Below are 19120 nucleotides of genomic sequence, written 5' to 3'. Positions count from 1 at the left end.
CAAAGGATTGGAAAACTGCTGGAGCATTTTTCAACCCATACGACATGACGAGGTACTCATAATGGCCAGATGTGGTACTAAACGCGGTTTTCCACTCATCTCCCTCCCGGATTCGCACCAAGTTATACGCGGTCCTAAGTTCCAGTTTTGTGAAGAAGCGTGCTCCGTGGAATGACTCCACCGCCGTGGCGATGAGAAGTAGCGGGTAACTGAACCCCACTGTGATGGAATTTAGACCTCTACAGTCAATGCACGGACGCAGACCTCCCTCCTTCTTCTTCACAAAAAAGAAACTCGAGGAGACAGGTGATGTGGAGGGCCGAATGTACCCCTGTCCCAGAGATTTGGTGACATATGTCTCCATAGCCACCATCTCCTCCTGTGACAGGGGATACACGTGACTCCTGGGAAGTGCGACGCTTACCTGGAGGTTTATCGCACAATCCCCTCGTCGATGTGGTGGTAATTGGGTCGCTCTCTTTTTACAGAAGGCGATTGCCAAATCGGCATATTCGGGGGGGATGCGTGAGGTGGAGACTTGGTCTGGACTCTCCACCGTCGTTGCACCGATGGAAAATCCCACACACCTACCTGAGCACTCCCCTGACCAACCCTTAAGAGCCCCCTGTTTCCACGAAATTTAAGGATTGTGATAAGCCCACCAGGGAATACCCAGCACCACTGGAAACGCAGGAGAATCAATGAGGAAGAGACTAATCTGCTCCTCATGACCCCCCTGCGTCACCATGTCCAGTGGAACCGTGGCCTCCCTGATCAGCCCTGACCCTAACGGTCGACTATCTAGGGCGTGCACGGGGAAGGGTTGGTCTATCTGAACCAAGGGAATCCCTAACTTACGCGCGAAACCGCGGTCCATAAAACTCCCCGCTGCGCCTGAATCGACTAGCGCCTTATGCTGGGAATGAGGGGAAAACTCAGGAAAGGAAATCAACACATACATATGACCAACAGGGAGCTCTGGGTGAGCTGGGTGCTGACTCACCTGAGGTGTTCGAGCCATGCTCTGCCTGCCCTCTCGACTCCCAGACTAGCTCCTCCTGCACCAGTTGTGGTCGGAGAGGACACACTGCTGATCGGTGCTGGATGAGCTAGCTCCTCCTCCGGTGGCCCTAGCAGCAGCACCCCCTAACTCCATGGGTGTCGGAGCAGGAGCGCTGGGGGGTGGAACGAACAGACCCTGATCAGGACGCCCGCGAGCAGCCAGCAAGATGTCCAGCCTGATGGACATGTCTATTAGCTGGTCCAGAGTGAGAGTGGTGTCACGACAGGCTAGCTCCCTGCGGACGTCCTCCCGTAGGCTACACCTATAATGGTCCATCAGGGCCCTGTCATTCCACCCCACACCGGCGGCCAGGGTCCGGAACTCCAGCGCGAAATCCTGTGCGCTCCTCGTCTCCTGCCTTAAGTGAAACAGCCGTTCACCTGCCGCTCTGCCCTCGGGTGGGTGATCGAACACCGCCCGCAAGCGGCGGGTGAACTCTGGGTAATGGTCCCTCGCCGAGTCCGGGCCCTTCCGAGTCCGGACCCGAAAGGCAGGAGACGAGGACGTTGACACTCTCCCATCTCTCCATTCTCGCCAACACCTGATCCATAGCTGTCCCCAAACGGTGTAATACCGCTGTATGTTGTTGAACACGCTCCTCCATGGACGGGGTGGGCGCGTCCGCTCCTGCTGACTCCATGATTTGCGGTGCGGGATTCTGTCAGAACCCCCCGAGGAGATGTGGGTGTGGAGTCAGGCGCAGGAAAAACAAGTTCCGAATGAAAAGGGCGTTTATTAAACCAGCTCAAAAATCACAGGACACCGGACTACAGCAGTAGCCATGAAACCCCACTCAGACACAGTCCAGGGAAAAACCACCTGTTAAACATGAACTAACGAACACGCAACCCAAACTGACAGTCAAACGAAAACAATCGAGCACAAAACCCCAAAGGAAATGTCGAGATAAATACCCTCCCTAATTAACATAAATGAAACCAGGTGAAACACAAAACAGACATAACCAAAAGAAAAGGAAAAGGGATCGGTGGCAACTAGTAGACCGGCGAGCGCCGCCCGAACAGGGAGAGGAGCCACCGTCGGTGGAAGCCGTGACAATTCCAGCCTTATTGCAAAATAGCATGAGATTATCTATAGAACTGCACATGTTTCTCTCTGCCCCATGGCAATACAGTGCCTTGCACTAAAATATAATCGTTTAGTCAAGCCCAAATTAGTTCAGCAGTAAAATGTGGCTTAATAAATCGCATAATAAGATACATACACTCACTCTATGTGAAATAATAGGGGGTCACAAGATTTTTATATTCTAAATATCTATCTAGAGCTTCAGCTCTGGTCATCAATCTGGGACTCTGCATCTTTAAATCTGTACCTGTGTTGTATTGCTTTTGCTTTTAGATTGGAAATGTTAACAAAATAAAATACTTTGTATTCATGTCGAACAAGGTGTCCCTGATTTGTATTATAAAATAAATAGAAGTGAATATCTGTGAACGTGTGGTTGTTAAACAAAGACTAAACTGCTCTGTAACAAAACGAACATTAGAAGGTTGGTAGGGGGTGAGGGAGGGTGGGTAGTGGGTAGAACCCCTTGGGACAGTAAATATCAAGGGGGACAGGAGCAGAACCACATCATCTGACCGTTATAGACATGGGAGGGGGTTAAAGGATATAGTTGTTGGTTTTGATCATGACTAAACTATTTAGAGTAGTTGAGATTTATTTGTGAGTTGTAACCAGATTTTCTGTATGGGGGTAAAGTAGTGGTTATTTACGCTTGGTGATGTCATATAACCAAGACCTGAGTTGTGTGTTCAGTGAACCAGTGTTTCATGTCATAGTCTGTTGCTCCTCAACACCTGCAGTAGGTCCCAGCTGCAGCAGTAGAGTCTCTGTGCAGTCTGACTGAGGGAGGTTTTTGTACGACTCTAAATCACTGTGTGAAGAGCTCTGGGGCGCCATATACACCCATACCATAGTAATCTCCTGCATCTTCAGCTTGGACATCGGTGATTGTAAGAGTGTACTCAGTACCTGATCTACTGCCACTGAATCTAGATGGTGTTCCAGACTGAAGGGTTTTCACTTTATAGATGAGGAGTTTAGGAGCCTGTCCAGGTTTCTGCAGGTACCAGCTCATGTCATCATCAATACTGGTTGAACTTGATAGAGTTCTGATAGGGCTTTGATAGAGACACATTCTCTCCCAGACGAACAGACTTTGATTCATCAGCTTGATTCAGGACATGTTGTGCAGATGACGCTGAAATTGAAAAATGTAGCTTTGAGTAGTCTTGAAAATCCAGATGAAAGGCATTGAAAACAGTCAGGAACCCCACTGTGATCAGCAGTGGAATCAGTGATATCATCTTCATCATGTTCATCATCATCTGTGGCTCTGAGAAGACAACAGATTGGACACAACAATGATAACACTGCAGTCTTAAAGTGTCAGGACAGATCTCAGTCCTGCAGTCTGAAACTCACAGGGCTATAAACACTCTCAGAGCACTGAAGCATGTGCTACCAATGCAAAGCACCTGCTCTATAGAAATACCCTTCCTCAGGACAGATGATGAAACTGTTCATGCAATGACATAAACACAATAATCTTAAACATGGAGGAAATAGCTGACCTAAATCTGTGGGAAGACCTGTAATTGACCATAGCATTTGGTTACATGTAAGTGTATTAATTCCATGCTAGTGTATTGCTATTACATTACAGCAGGTGGCAGTAAATCGCCAACCTTGGCTCTATAGCTGTTCAAACAACACAGTCTAGGTGACAGTTTGCACCCTGTCAGTTTGTTTACCAGTAAAAGTAGTAGAAGAAGAAAATGGACTACTTCAAAATGGAGATGGCCTCAATGGCACTGCCTGTGCTCTCACAGACACCATAATGGGACAGAAACTATAATGATGTGGTCTATCTAAGTCGCTTTTTGACATTCATATCTAGATAGGTGCGACAAAAATACTATTTTCAAGGGATTAGGCCTAGCTACTTACTGGCACTGCAGTTTAAACATGCTGAAACAAGATCATCAAAACAGTTGATCAGATCCCCTGAAAAGGGTCTGATATCTGATCCTACAGAAATAAATACAACTTTTTAGAGCATATTATTCAGATTCATACAGTTCCTCATACAGCTTTGATAAAAAGCATAAAAATATGGTCTGCTATGTCCACTTCTTTGCATGCTAGAATCTCAATGATTAAAATGAATGTCATCACTTGTATCAATTTTATGAGTTCCATGTTACCACTGCTTCCTCCTATAGACTATTGGTCTAAACTTGACTCTGTCATAAAGAAGTTAATTTGGGGGAGGAGACTGTCACGGATTCCCCCGGTACTGCTGCTCATTCTGTGCAGCAGCTCCGGAGGTCTACGTCACCGGCCTCTAGGCATCACTGAACTGTCTCATTACGCACACCTGATTCCAATTCCCCTGATTAGTAACTGTATATATGTGCCCTCTGTTCACCATTGTCTTGTGGGTTATTGTCCCCATGTCCTTTGGTCTTGTGAGTACCTGTGCTTTGTTGTTTAGGCTTTCGTGCTGCGTGTATTGTGCACTGGTTATTACGGGTCTCATCCCGTGTATTGTTATTACGGGTCTCTTCCCCTGTATTTATTAGAGGTTTAAACTCGCTCTTCTGTTTGGGTTACATCCCTGTGTTTTTGTATATGTGTTTGTTTTGGGCTTTGTCCCCGTGCCTTTTCATGGCATGTTGTATTTTTGGGTGGAGTATTAAAATCCCAATTACATATTCCTGCACCTGTCTCCGATAATTTATACCACAGTGACCACAGATTAAATATGCAACACCACAGACAACAAAAGCATCAGGTGGACTTATTGTTTGGACCCATTATAGCATACTCAGTAAATGTGTGGAAAGCTACAGAGAAGAATATGAGATCTAATCTTAAATGAAATGCTTAGTGTGTAAGAAACCATTTATATCAGATTATTGGTCTAAGAAGGGTGTTTATACTTTCAAAGACATATTCAATGTGAATTGAGTCCTCAGTTTCCAGGAAATCCACCAGTGTTTTAATGTCCCAGGTTCATCATTTTGTCTTTACCTTCAACTCCGCCTATCCACCCAGCCTATGGGGTCCCCTGGGGAGCAGAACTAGCAGTACACCCATTGGTCAAACTTCCAACGGACAGGCACCCCTCAAAAGGAGTTGTTTCTGATATCTATAGTCAATTAATTCTTGCAGCCAAAAGCCATTATGTCTATCCACTGTATTGGAAAATGATTTTATACTTGCTGACAGACAAATGAATTGGGAGACGAAATGGAAAAATATATTTGGATCATCTAGAAACCCCAATCACCAATTCATTTATATATTTTTTGCCATAGAACCGATCTAACACCTCAAAAAAGACTTCACATGGGTATTAGTCCATCACCATTATGTGAGTTCTGCACCACAGGGGACCTTGGTACTTTTCATCATGTGCTGTGGAAATGCCCGGGGGTGGTTGCATTCTGGGGGAAAGTCAACGATGTCATCTCTGTACTTAGATAAAATACTGCCATTAGATCCAATAGGGATGTTTCATTGTGTTGACTCTGATTGGCACTTGTCAGAACACCAACAGAGATTTGGCCAAACCCTCCCCTAACCCAGAAGACACTTGGCCAATTGTGCGCCGCCCTATGGGACTCCCGGTCGGTTGTGACACAGCCTGGGATCGAACCTGGGTCTGTAGTGACGCTTGTTTCACACTTGTTTTATCGCTCGTTTACTTGATGATACCATTTTGGTTAATTTGTGTTTGTGTAGGCTACACAGCCGAAAATCAACAAGTTCAACATGACGCCACGACAACAATGTTTGCCCATCTTCATAACCACTATGAAGCTTTCCTGAATGAAAATAACGTTGTGAAAGATCTCCTAGCTACGGGATACAGGGAAAATACAAGGCTTTAGACTCCAGTGATTTAAGGAATGGTAATGTGCTGTAATGCCCTAAACTTACTGGCATAGAGGCTGGGACTGGGATAAAGGACTTCCATCTGGCTCTGATTCCTGATAAATTCTCAATGAAACTGGCTCAGTGTTGATTACTGATAGATTCATAATGAAACTGGCTCAGTGCTGATTCCTGATAGATTCATAATGAAACTGGCTCAGTGCTGATTCCTGATGAAATCATGATGAATCTTCAGATGTAGATCACTAGTTATCTAATACTTCCTCATGCCATTTTAGGGGTACTACTAGAATGACCTCAGAAAATGGTGCTCTTGTCAACTAGTCTCTTTGTCAAGAAAACAAAAAGCTGACAAAAAGTGACAGGCAGTCTGGTGGCATGTTGGATTTGGACTGACTCTCTTCCCTGGGGAACTGACCTCTGACTTTTTAATCGTTGACCTTTACCAGTCTGGCTGACGACCTGTGTCCAACCTCTTCCTGTGCACACCACACAAGATCAGTGCAGTGACCTATAAAATGACCTGTGACTGACATCTAACCTCTGACTTTGATCTTTGACCTCCTCTGGTCTAGCGCTGGTGTCGTGTAAGGATGGGGGAACATCTGGGGAGTGTACTGTTCTATTCTGGGAGAGAGGACATGGAAATCTAAGTTTCTGTTTCACAGGGCTCTCTCTCTGTCACACAGTCAAGCACTTACACACCCAATACTGCTACAAAGAAGTGTTGGCCAGCTGTGTGTGTCCGGTTGGTCAACCAAGCATTGAGGCATACAAACCTTTTTGCTTCACACATGATTATATGTTGACATGATATGGATTATTCATCCTCAATGGGACTATTTCACCTGTATCTTTCTGATAAGGAGGATATTTGTAGACATGGGAGGTTGGAAGAGTTATGAAACTAGTTTGTAACCATTATTTCTGAGTTAGTAAAGTGGTTGTACTTGGTGATGTCATATAACAAGACCCTTCGTTCTGTGTCCAGTGGACCAATGATGTGTGTATTTCGAGCAGGAGGTTTTTGTACGGCTCTAAATCACTGTGTGAACACACGTTTACTATTGGGATAGTGGAAACTCTTACAGTAGTAAACTGCTGCATCTTCAGCCTGGACTCCACTGATGGTCAGAGTGAAGTCCCTCTCAGACCCACTGCCACTGAATCTAGCAGGAATCCCATCTAGCAGTGTCTTTACATATCTTATCAGGAGTTTAGGAGCTTCTCCAGGTCTCTGTAGATACCAGAATGCACCCTCCTCTCCACCATCCCATTTGTACACTTTAGGGTTGGTTGTACAGGTCAGAGTGACGGGGTCTCCTGGAGAAAATGTCACTACAGGAGGCTGAGTCACAGTCACCTGACCTCTGGATCCTGAAGAGGAAAATATTAATTGATCAACGAGTATAAATAAGAGAATTTATATTTGATAATATTTTATGCAGGGACATTTATTATTTGAAATCCATTTCAATGATTATACAAGGCACTCAACAATATGTATGTTTCCATTGTAAGAGTTAAAAAACAACAGACCTTTGAGGCAGCAGCAGACCAGTGTCCAGATGAAGATGGTGATCAGAGTCATGGTTGTCGTGGTTTCTGTTTTGTTGAAGGACAGATCTCAGTCCTGCAGTCTGAAACTCACAGGGCTATAAACACTCCCAGAGCACTGAAGCATGAGCTGCCAATGCAAAGCACCTTCTCTATGGAAATGAACTCAGCAAAAAAAGAAACATCCCTTTTTCATGGCCAGCGAAGAGCCCGGATCTCAATGGGACCTGTTGGATCGGAGGGTGATGGCTTGGGCCATTCCCCCCAGAAATGTCCTGGAACTTGCAGGTGCCTTGGTGGAAGAGTGGGGTAACATCTCACAGCAAGAACTGGCAAATCTGGTGCAGTCCATGAGGAGGAGATGCACTGCAGTACTTAATGCAGCTGGTGGCCACACCAGATACTGACTGTTACTTTTGATTTTGACCCCCGATTTGTTCAGGGACACATTATTATATTTCTGTTAATCACGTCTGTGGAACTTGTTCAGTTTTTGTCTCAGTTGTTGAATCTTGTTATGTTCATACAAATATTTACACGTTAATTTTGCTGAAAATAAACGCATTTGACAGTGAGAGGATATTTTTTTTTTTGCTGAGTTTACCCTACCTCAGGACAGAATAATAAACTGCAAATAATAATCATGTGAATTGCTTTATATTTCGTTTGTTGACAGTAAAATAGCTCAATTGTCAATATTGATATTTGTTGTAAATTACAATGTTTCACTCTGCCCATATGCAATATGATAACATATGACATCATTGGATGAAAAAACATTTTGCAGTGAGTTTGGGTGAAGAGACTTTAAAGAGACTCAAATCAGAGACTTCATTAATCAGAGTATGCTATATAGGTACATAAAGTTCTTAATTATTGTGGTTGTCCCACCTAGCTATCTTAAGATGAATGCACGTACATGCTCTGGATAAGAGTGTCTGCTAAATGACTCAAATGTAATGCAAATGTAATAATTTAAAATGAATATTACTTGCTATAATATTTCCTATATTAAGGGTGTCAAATACTGATAGTGTAATTGTATGTTAGGATGTGTAATGCTTTATGAGTATAGTACAGTTGTAAAAAGCTGTGTGGAGCTATATGAGTGGTTCTGTTAGTGCAGGGTGAGCTCACTCTTGTGTGAAGGAGGTTTTTGTACGGTGTCTTAACTAGACTGTATCACTGTGGTACACGTTCGGTGGAGGGACCAAACTGCTGCTGAAAAGTAAGTGTTTTTTCCTTTACTACTTACAAAACACAACAGAAAATAGAAATACTGAACACCAGACATTTTAAGACTCAAACTTTATAAAGGAAACCCCAATATTAGTATTTATTTTAGAATGGAGGGTTTAGAATGCAAAATGTTAGCTACCTTCTGTGGGAGACTTTCAGTTGTGCAGCCAAGCAACCTGTCTTTGAACAACTTATATAAAAGAAACACATTTTTTATTTAAAGAGCTTTAATCAGGTTAAGTTCACTGTTATGACACGTGAATTACACAGAGAATGTTTTTTGTATAACAGAAAATGTTCTGGTCCCTTTTATTGTCTGATATTATTGTAAACTGGACCGACTTTAAATGGGCAATCTGCGATTGCTACATACATTTTGGGCCTTTTAAATGAATTATATATACCCATTGATTTTACTTGCCTCATGAGCTTAGTTCAACTGCCATGCTCTTATCAGAAAGTAAAATAGAATCATGTTTTCTAAATTGTTTGTGAACAATGTAATTTTAAACAAACACTACATAGCCTCAAAACATGGTTGAAATTATAATTTGTAGTTTATGGATGGTCAGTCCTTGCATCCATAGCTCTGTCTATGAATTTGAGAGAGGTTACAGTTCTCCAGTTCCATCCCTCAGCTGTTTACCAAAAACACTGGTGGGGTTGGCTGTTTTGTTGTTGTTTGAACAGCAGAGTATAAAGTTACTTAATATCTGCATTTAGTAGTGATATTGGGCGATAAGATCACTTGATGAATGGGGTCCTTGTCCCTTTTACAGCAAAGATATTTCACAGTCTGTGAAAATACATGGCTAAATAAAAAATCAGCAACAGTGATTTACTTTATTGTGCATTTATGTAATTGTTGTTGAGTTGTGAGGTGTTGTGTTCTCTGTGAACCTAAATAAGTTATGTATTTTATTGAACACTCTATTTCTCTCTCCTCTGGAATGTAACTTTAAAACGTTCTCTCCTCTCCAGCTGGTCCTACTGTCAGTCCCACAGTGTCTCTGCTCCCCCCCTCATCTGAGCAGCTCTCTGGGGGCTCTGCCTCACTGGCCTGCCTGCTGACTGACTACTCCCCTCAGGGGGCGCTGGTGAGCTGGGAGGTGGACGGGCTGGAGGTGAGCCAGGGGGTTGTGACCAGTCCAGAAGAAGAGAAGGAAGGCCTTTACAGACGCAGCAGCACCCTGACCCTGAGCAAGGCAGGCTGGGAGCAGGGAGAGCTCTACACCTGCAGGGTCTCCCACTTCCAACACACCCAGGCCTCCCCTCTTCGCAGGAGCCAGTGTCTGGTCTAGGGCCTAGTAGAGGAGGCCCACAACAGAAGCTCTGTCTGGGGAAGCAGGAGTAGACGAGGCTCTGGTCTGGGGCCTGGTTGGAGCAGTAGTAGTGTGTTAGAGTGTTAGAGTAGTGTACTGAGTAAACTCTAGTACTGCTGGGGAGACCACAGTCTGGGTAGTAATGTGTATTGTATAGAGTACAGGAGACTTCTATGTGTTCTGTACTCAGACTGTTACTGTGATGTTGCTGTCTGTCTCAGTTCTAATAAAGTTGGATTTGAAAATAACATGATGGATTAGTTGACTCATGTATTTACTGTGACAACAAATCGAAATGTAACTACAGCTAGATCATAGTATTTATCATAATTATATTCCTCCTCTAAATGAGAGTAAGACATGTCATCTGTCTTGTACTGAATGTTGTTGTATGTGTGTTCTGCTGTATCATTCTCTCTCCTCTCTCTCTCTCTCTCTCTATGACGTAACAATGTACATATTGCCAAAGCTTACTTTGGATATTTACAATATGAAAATAATAAGAATTCAAATTGTCAACAGGACAACTGTAACAACAATAACCAAGGGTCAAAAGAACCATGCATTGAACAATAACAATAAGCATACAGTAGAGGAGATTGCAGGTTGATTGGTCTGTCAGACACTGTCCCTCATCTTATGGCAGGCAGCAATATAGTGCTCTGCCAACCCACAGCTCTCTACATCCTCCCCCAACATGGCGGAGAGCTTATCCTCATCAGAGAGGTCTTTGAAACATTGAATAAGGGTTTCAAATTTGGGAAAATGACACTCTCTAATTGTTTTACATTTTTGACATTTTGTCAGGAAATGCAGCTCTGTCTCAGGTTCTGCTATTGTGCAGTGGTTGCACAGCCTTTCCTCTACAGGGATCAAGGTTTTCCTGTGTCTACCTTTCTCAATGACAAGGCTGTGCTCACTGAGCCTGTACTTTGTCAAGGTTTTTCTAAGGTTTGATCAGTAACCATGGTCAAATAGTTAGCCACGGTGTACTGTCGATTTAGGGCAAGATAGCACTGCATTTTACTTTGTGCTTGTACTTTTGTTTCACAATAAGCAATATAGTTTTGTTTTGACTGTGTTGTAATTTGTTTTATTCTTATTGATTGGATGTTCTGGTCCTGAGGCTTCAGTGTGTTAGTAGAACAGGTTTGTGAACTCAGCCCCAGGACCAGCTGGATGAGGGGAATCTTTTCTTTGCTCAGCTCTTGGCATTGCAGGGCTTGGTAATGATATGAGAGGGGGTCACTGTATTTTAGATGTTTCCAAAACTGAATTGCTCTTTTTTGAGTTTTTATTATTAGTGGATATTGGCCTAATTCTTCCCTGCATGCATTGTTTGTAGTTTTCCTCTGGACATGTAGGAGAATCTTACAGAACTCTGCATGCAGGGTTTTAATGGGGTGTTTGTCCCATTTGGTGAAATCTTGTTTTTTAAGTGGACCCCACACCTCGCTGCCATAAATTGCAATTGGTTCAATGACACATTCAATTAGTTTTAGCCAAATTTTTAATGGTATTTCAATTTGTTTTTTAATGGTGTAGAATGCCCTGCGTGCTTTCTCTCTCAGTTCATTCACTGCATCATTAAGGTGTCCAGTTGAGCTTATTTTTAAACCTAAGTAATTGTACAGTAGTGTGTGCAGTACTCTATATATTTTGTACCAATTGAGAACTTTGGTCTAATTCCCTGAGATCTGGATCTTCTCTAGAAAATCATTATTTTTACTGCCAGGGCCCAGGTCTGGTAGTACTGCTCTAGTAGGTCCAGGCTCTGCTGTAGGCCATGTGCTGTGGGTGACAGCAGGCATAGGTCATCTGCAAAGAGTAGGCATTTAACCTCTGAATTGTGGAGACTAACACCAGGGGCTGAGGATTTTTCTAAAATTGTGGCCAATTCGTTAATATAAATATTGAAGTGTGCAGGGCTCAGATTGCAACCCTGGCGAAGGCCCCGCCCCTGGTTAAACAATTCTGTTATTTTCTTGCCAATTTTAATGATGCACGTATTGCTAGTATACATTGATTTAATTATGTCATATGTTTTACCCATATACCACTTTCAATAACTTTGTAGAACAGTCCTGTATGCCAAATAGAATCAAATGCTTTTTGGAAGTCGATAAAGCAAGCGTACATGTTGGTATTATTTTGGTGGACATGTTTATCTATCAGGGTGTGTAGGGTGTAAATGTGATCGTTCGTGTGATGTTTTGGTATAAATCAAATTTGGCTTTTACTCAAGACATTGTGCTTATTAAAGGACGTTTAGACATTTTACACTAGTGAGTTTGAGCATCTCATTTAGGATGCCATCAATTTGAGGGCCTGAAGTTTCTTATAGAGCTCCTGGTCAGTAATTGGGGAGTCCAGTGGATTTGGACTGTCCTTTATAGCTTTTTCTAATCCATTCAACTTCTCATGAATGTTGCATTGTCCTGCGTTTGTGTCAATTTGAACGGTGTTGAACTCTGTCGTACGGACTCGGGAGAGGCGATGGACGGACGGACAGACCGTCCGACTCCCAGAATAGAGAAGTTCTGTCCCCAGAACTGGGGAGAAGCAAAACCATCCCATCCTGACCATGCAAATCAAGCCTGCATTCAGTGAGGTGAAACATTTAAAAGATGAAAAACTTTAACACTCCATGATTCACTTGACAGATAATGATGTCTGTTCTACACAATTCATTTCTATCTGAAAATTCCAGAGCTGGAGGTCAATGGTCTGGTAGTAAAGTGGTTTTCTATATGGAGGTGAAGGAATGATTATGGTTGTGTAGAGGAGGTGGTTGGGTGAACTATGGTCCTGTCATGAGTAACCAGAGTAACATTGTCCTGCTGTGGGAATGTCTAACGCTGTGTGAGGATCTTAAGTCTGTGTTCAGTGAACCAGTGTTTCTTGTCATAGTCTGTTGTTCCTCAACATCTGTAGTAGGTCCCAGCTGCAGCAGTACAGTCTTTGTGCAGTCTGACTGAGGGAGGTTTTTGTATGACTCTAAATCACTGTGTGCTCCCATCAGTGTACACACCCATGCAGTAGTAATCTCCTACATCTTCAGCCTGGACTTCACTGATGGTCAGAGTAAAATATGGTTCAGATCCACTGCTACTGAAATGACCAGGAGTTTCAGACTGACGTTGACTTATTTTATAGAAGAGGAGTTGAGGGGACTGTCCAGGTTTCTGCAGGTACCAGCTCAGGTCATCATCCACCCCTTTACTGGCTGTGCAGCTCAGATACACAGTCTCTCCCAGACTAACAGACTTGGCAGTAGGAGACTGAGTCACAACTCCAGCCCCAGATGATTCTGGAAATGAGAGGTGGAGAATAAGTCATAATAATCGTAAATAAAATAACTGTTTTCTCGCACCATGTACAAGCAGTATCATAGAGGCTTCTCAAACTCCTGTTCTCAAAACGTCTCTCTTTCTTAACAGATGCTCTCTGAAGATGGCAGTTCAGAAAGGTCAGAGAGCAGACTTTCTCACCCTGAGTCAGGAACCCCAGAGTGATCAGCAGGGGAATCAGTGGTATCATCATCATTTGTGGCTCAGAAGACTGAACAGACTGTACCCAATGCTGATAACACTGCAGTCTTAAAGTGTCAGGACAGATCTCAGTCCTGCAGTCTGAAACTCGCAGAGCTATAAACACTTCCAGAGAACTGAAGCATGAGCTGCCAATGCAAATCACCTGCTCTATGGAAATACCCTACCTCAGGACAGATGATGAAACTGTTCATGCAACACAATAATAATATTAAACATGGAAGGAAATAGCTGACCTAAATCTGTGGAAGGACTTGACCATAGTATTTAGTTACATGTAAGTGTTTTCATTCAATACTAGGGTATTGCTTTCAAATAAAATAAAATCAAATGTTAATTGGCACATGCGCCGAATGCAACAGGTGTAGGTAGACCTTACCGGGACATGCTTACTTACAAGCCCCTAACCAATAATGCAATTTTAATAAAATGGAGTTAAAAAAATAAATAAAATAAAACAATAATGATTACAATAAAATAACAATAATGAGGATATATTCAGTACTGAGTCAGTGTGCGGGGGTACAGGTTAGTCGAGGTAATTTGTACATGTAGGTAGGGGTAAAGTGACTATGCATAGATAATAAACTGTAAGTAGCAGCAGTGTATAAAACTAAGGGGGGAGGGGTCAACGCAAATAGTCCAGGTGGCCATTTGATTAATTGTTCAGCAGTCTTATGGCTTGTGCGTAGAAGGTGTTAAGGAACCTTTTGGACCTAGACTTGACTCTCCGGTACCGATTGCCGTGCGGTAGCAAAGAGAACAGTCTATGACTTGGGTGACTGGAGTCGTTGACAATTCTATACTAATCTAAAATATAAACGCAACATGCAGCAATTTCAATGATTTTACTGAGTTACAGTTCATATAAGGAAACTAAATTGGCTTTATACCTGTTCAAGCAACCCAGTCTAGGAGGCAGTATGCACTCTTTCAGTTTGTTTACCAGTAAAAGTAGTAGAAGAAGAAAATGGACTACTTCAAAATGGAGATGGCCTCAATGGCACTGCCTGTGCTCTCACAGACACCATAACGGGACAGATACAATAATGATGTGGTCTATCTAAGTCTATGGTTCAGACAGAAAATAAAGAGTTATTAGTCAAACAGTATCAGGTTCAGCTGTTGGTGGAACTACAGACTGAGTCTGCAAGCTGTTTTATCACTTTTTGACATTCATATCTAGATAGGTGTGCAATGACAGAACAGTATCAACATCACCAGATATTAGTATCATAATGGTTAACTGAATTTGACTGCTGGTAATAAAAAGTGAATGTCATCATCTGTTGCTTCAACTAGGTGTCAACAAAATAGTTTTCTGATTGGTTGTACCTCAATAAACTCCTCCCACTCGCTCTTTCGCTTCTCTTGACCTGGAACCATATACACCTAGCAGCTTGTAGGCACGCATGGACAATACAACAAACTTTAACCAAACAATTTAAAAAAACGTTTTATTGCTTGTTTATTTGATCATAACATTTTGGTTTGATTTGTGTTTGTGTAGGCTACACAGTTGAAAATCAACAAGTTCAACATGGTGCCACTACAATAATGTTTGCCCAAGTTCATAACCACTATGAGGCTTTGTTGAATGAAAATGACGTTGTGACAGATCTCCTAGCTGATGGTGTAGAAAACTGGGATACAGAGAAAATACATCGCTTCAGACTCCAGTAATAAGGAATGATAAAGTGCTGTACTGCTCTAATCTTACTGGCTTAGAGGCAAGGTGCAACCTTTTAAATATCTGACCTATGACCTTGCTAGGTCAGACATATCACCCGGAGGTTAATGTTATCCTCTAATGTCCAGTCTAGTTTACTCAGGATTAGGTCTGGGAGATGCCCCAGTGTGGTACAGGACAGGTACTGGTGGAGGCATTAGGAGGTTGTGTGTATGTGTCTGAGCATGTGACTTTGGAAGTGTTGACCTTTGCCACTGGCTGACCTGTCAGTGACCCTGGAGGTATTCTAGACTGTGATGAAGGACTTCCATCTGGCTCAGTGTTGAATCATGATGAATTTATGATGATTCTGGCTCAGTGTTGGTTCCTGTTGAATTCATGATGAATCTGTCTCAGCGCTGATTCCCTGTAAATGCATGACGAATCTGGCTCAATGAAGATTCCTGATGAATTCCTGATGTATCTTCAGATGTACATCACTAGTTATCTAATACTTCCTCATGCCATTCTAGTGGGCACTAGGGATGTAAAATCTGACCTTAGACAATTGTGCTCTTGTCAACTATTATCTTTGGCAAGAAAACAAGAACCTGACTAAAATAAAGTGACAGGCAGTCTGGTGGCATGTTGGGGTTGGACTGACTCTCTTCCCTGGGGAACTGACCTCTGACCTTTTTAATCTTTGACCTTTACCAGTCTGGCTGATGACCTGTGTCCAACCTCTTCCTGTGCACACCACACAAGATCAGTGCAGTGACCTATAAAATGACCTGTGACTGACATCTAACCTCTGACTTTGATCTTTGACCTCCTCTGGTCTAGCACTGGTGTCGTGTAAGGATGGGGGAACATCTGGGGAGTGTACTGTTCTATTCTGGGAGAGGGGACATGGAAATCTAAGTTTCTGTTTCACAGGGCTCTCTCTCTGTCACTTACAGTTATGCACTTACACACCCAAAACTGCTACACAGAAGTGTTGGCCAGCTGCGTGTGTCTGGTTGGTCAACCAAGCATTGAGGCACACCAACCTTTTTGCTTCACACATGATTTTATGTTGACATGATATGGATTATTCATCCTCAATGGGACTATTTCACCTGTATATTTCTGATAAGGAGGATATTTGTAGACATGGGAGGTTAGGAGGGTTATGAAACTAGTTTGTAACCATTATTTCTGAGTTAGTAAAGTGGTTGTACTTGGTGATGTCAAATAACAAGACCATTAGTTTTGTGTTCAGTGGACCAGTGATGTGTGTCATTTTGTGCAGGAGGTTTTTGTACGTCTCTAAATCACTGTGTGATCACACCTCCACTGTGGTAACTCTGACAGTAGTAAACTGCTGCATCTTCAGCCGGGACTCCACTGATGGTCAGAGTGAAGTCACTCTCAGACCCACTGCCACTGAATCTAGCAGGAATCCCATCTAGCCGTGTCTTTACGTATTTTATCAGGAGTTTGGGAGATTCTCCAGGTCTCTGTTGATACCAGCACGCACCCTCATTTCCACTACTCCATTTGTGCACTTTAGGGTTGGTTGTACAGGTCAGAGTGACGGGGTCTCCTGGAGAAAATGTCACTACAGGAGGCTGATGTCACGTTCCTGACCTGTTTTCTCTTGTTTTGTATGTGTTTAGTTGGTCAGGGCGTGAGTTGGGATGGGCAGTCTGTGTTGTTTGTTCTATGTGGGAGTGTGTTGGTTAATTAGCCTTATATGGTTCTCAATCAGGGACAGGTGTTATTCATTTCCTCTGATTGAGAATCATATATAGGTAGGCTGTTTTACACTGTTAGTTTGTGGGTGAGGAGGAGGAATTAGACAAGCGTTATAGCTGAGTCACAGTCACCTGACCTCTGGATCCTGAAGAGGAAAAATATAAATTGATCAATAAGTATAAATAAGAGATCATTTATATTTCATAATATATTATACAAGGACATTTATTCATTGAGAGCCATTTCAATCATTATAGAAGGTACTCAACAATATGTATGTTTCCATTGTAAGAGTTATAAAACAACAGACCTTTGAGGCAACAGCAGACCAGTGTCCAGATGAAGATGGTGATGGTGATCAAAGTCATGGTTGTCGTGGTTTCTGTTGTGTTGATGGACAGCTCTCAGTCCTGCAGTCTGAAACTCACAGGGCTATAAACACTTCCAGAGCACTGAAGCATGAGCTGCCAATGCAAAGCACCTTCTCTATGGAAATACCCTTCCTCAGGACAGATGATGAAACTGTTACTGCAACACAATAATAATATTAAACATGGAAGGAAATAGCTGACCTAAATCTCTGGAAGGACTTGACCATAGTATTTAGTTACATATAAGTGTTTTCATTCAATAATACTGTATTGCTATTCTATATTGCTGCCTTCTTGTACTTAGTGAGTTTGTCAGAGATATTACACCTCTCCAACATTTATATTTTATAGTCAGGGGGGAAATCAGCTAAAATGAAAAACCTAAAACATCAAAGTAAATTCATTTGAAAGTTATGACCTACGTATATATAGTATTTTTGACAGACAATCTGGTAGGGTTGAATGTGTGTTGTGTAGAGAGTTACTGGTGTGTGTAAAGTGCAGGAGGTTTGTGTACGGCTGTTCAATGAGTCTGTATCATTGTGGTGGACTTTTGGTGGCGGTACCAAACTCATCGTTGACTGTAAGTACAAGAGATTTATCCTTTTTATAATACATTCAGTTGAACATTTATAAAGTCACAAAGTCATAATTAAGAAATAGTTATAGATTTGAATGTTTAATTTATTTGATTCCAATTATTTGCGACGTTTCCACATACTCTAATGATCATTCAAGGACAAACACTTAATATACCAAATATCTGCAAATAGAAAATAATAAGTTGACATGTTCGATGTCTTTAAATACACAGAAACAGTTCAGCAGCATTATTAAACATGTTATATTGTAAACATGTACGTTTTCTTTCTGTATTGTACTTTAACACATCACTGACTAGTGTGTGGTCACGCTTCATAGATGTTATTGGAGGGAAGTAAAACAGTGTGTAATATATATTTATAGATAACCTGCCATTTTTACAGACTATTTCATACAATACAAATAACATATTTGTTTCTTCATATTAAAGTTGTTGAAAGTTCTTCAAGGTTCCTGTCCAGTTTAACCCTTACATGTCATCTCTCCTTTCCCCCCTCATCTTCTCTCCTAGTGGGTGTGGTACGTCCCTCCATGACCGTCCTACTTCCCTCCAGTGAGGAGCAGGACCAGGGGAATGTGGCCCTAGTGTGACTGGCCAACAGGGGCTTCCCGGAGGGCTGGAAGCTGGGTTGGAGGCTGGGGGTCGGGGGGGCCTTGCAGGGCAGCCAGAGCCTGGAGGTCCTGGAGAAGGACGGTCACTACAGCTGGAGCAGCAGCCTCACCCTTCCCACTGACCAGTGGAGGAAGGCTGGTTCAGTCACCTGTGAGGCCACCCTAAAGGACCAGGCCCCCGTCACTCACACACTGGAGCCACACCACTGCTTCCAGTAGACACACTGTACACAGAGAACACCTACCTATCTGTCATTCTATCATTCTAAATATCTATCTAGAGCTTCAGCTCTGGTCATCAATCTGGGATTCTGCATCTTTAAATCTGTAGGTGTGTTTTATTGCTTTTGCTTTTAGATTGGAGATGTTAAGAAAATAAAATACTTTGTATTAATGTCAAACAAGGTGTCCCTGATTTGTATTTTAAAATAAATGGAAGTGAATATCTGTGAACTAAAGACTAAACT

The 19120-nt window shown here is 42.5% G+C and overlaps 1 pseudogene and 1 gene segment (V, D, J or C); one reads left to right on the top strand and one right to left on the bottom strand.

The window, feature by feature from the left end:
- Positions 1-7034: 7034 nt before the first annotated feature.
- Positions 7035-7605, bottom strand: LOC120050804. The segment is given in 2 exon segments: positions 7035-7369; positions 7532-7605. Coding segments are annotated over 2 exon segments (387 nt in total).
- A 1743-nt stretch (positions 7606-9348) lies between these two features.
- On the top strand, positions 9349-18954 carry LOC120050803 (annotated as a pseudogene).
- Positions 18955-19120: the final 166 nt, after the last annotated feature.

This window comes from Salvelinus namaycush, chromosome 7 (assembly GCF_016432855.1).
Source record: "Salvelinus namaycush isolate Seneca chromosome 7, SaNama_1.0, whole genome shotgun sequence".
Taxonomy (NCBI): Eukaryota; Metazoa; Chordata; class Actinopteri; order Salmoniformes; family Salmonidae; genus Salvelinus; species Salvelinus namaycush.
Note: the sequence above shows the minus strand (reverse complement) of the source record. Positions and strands in the feature narration are given on the sequence as shown.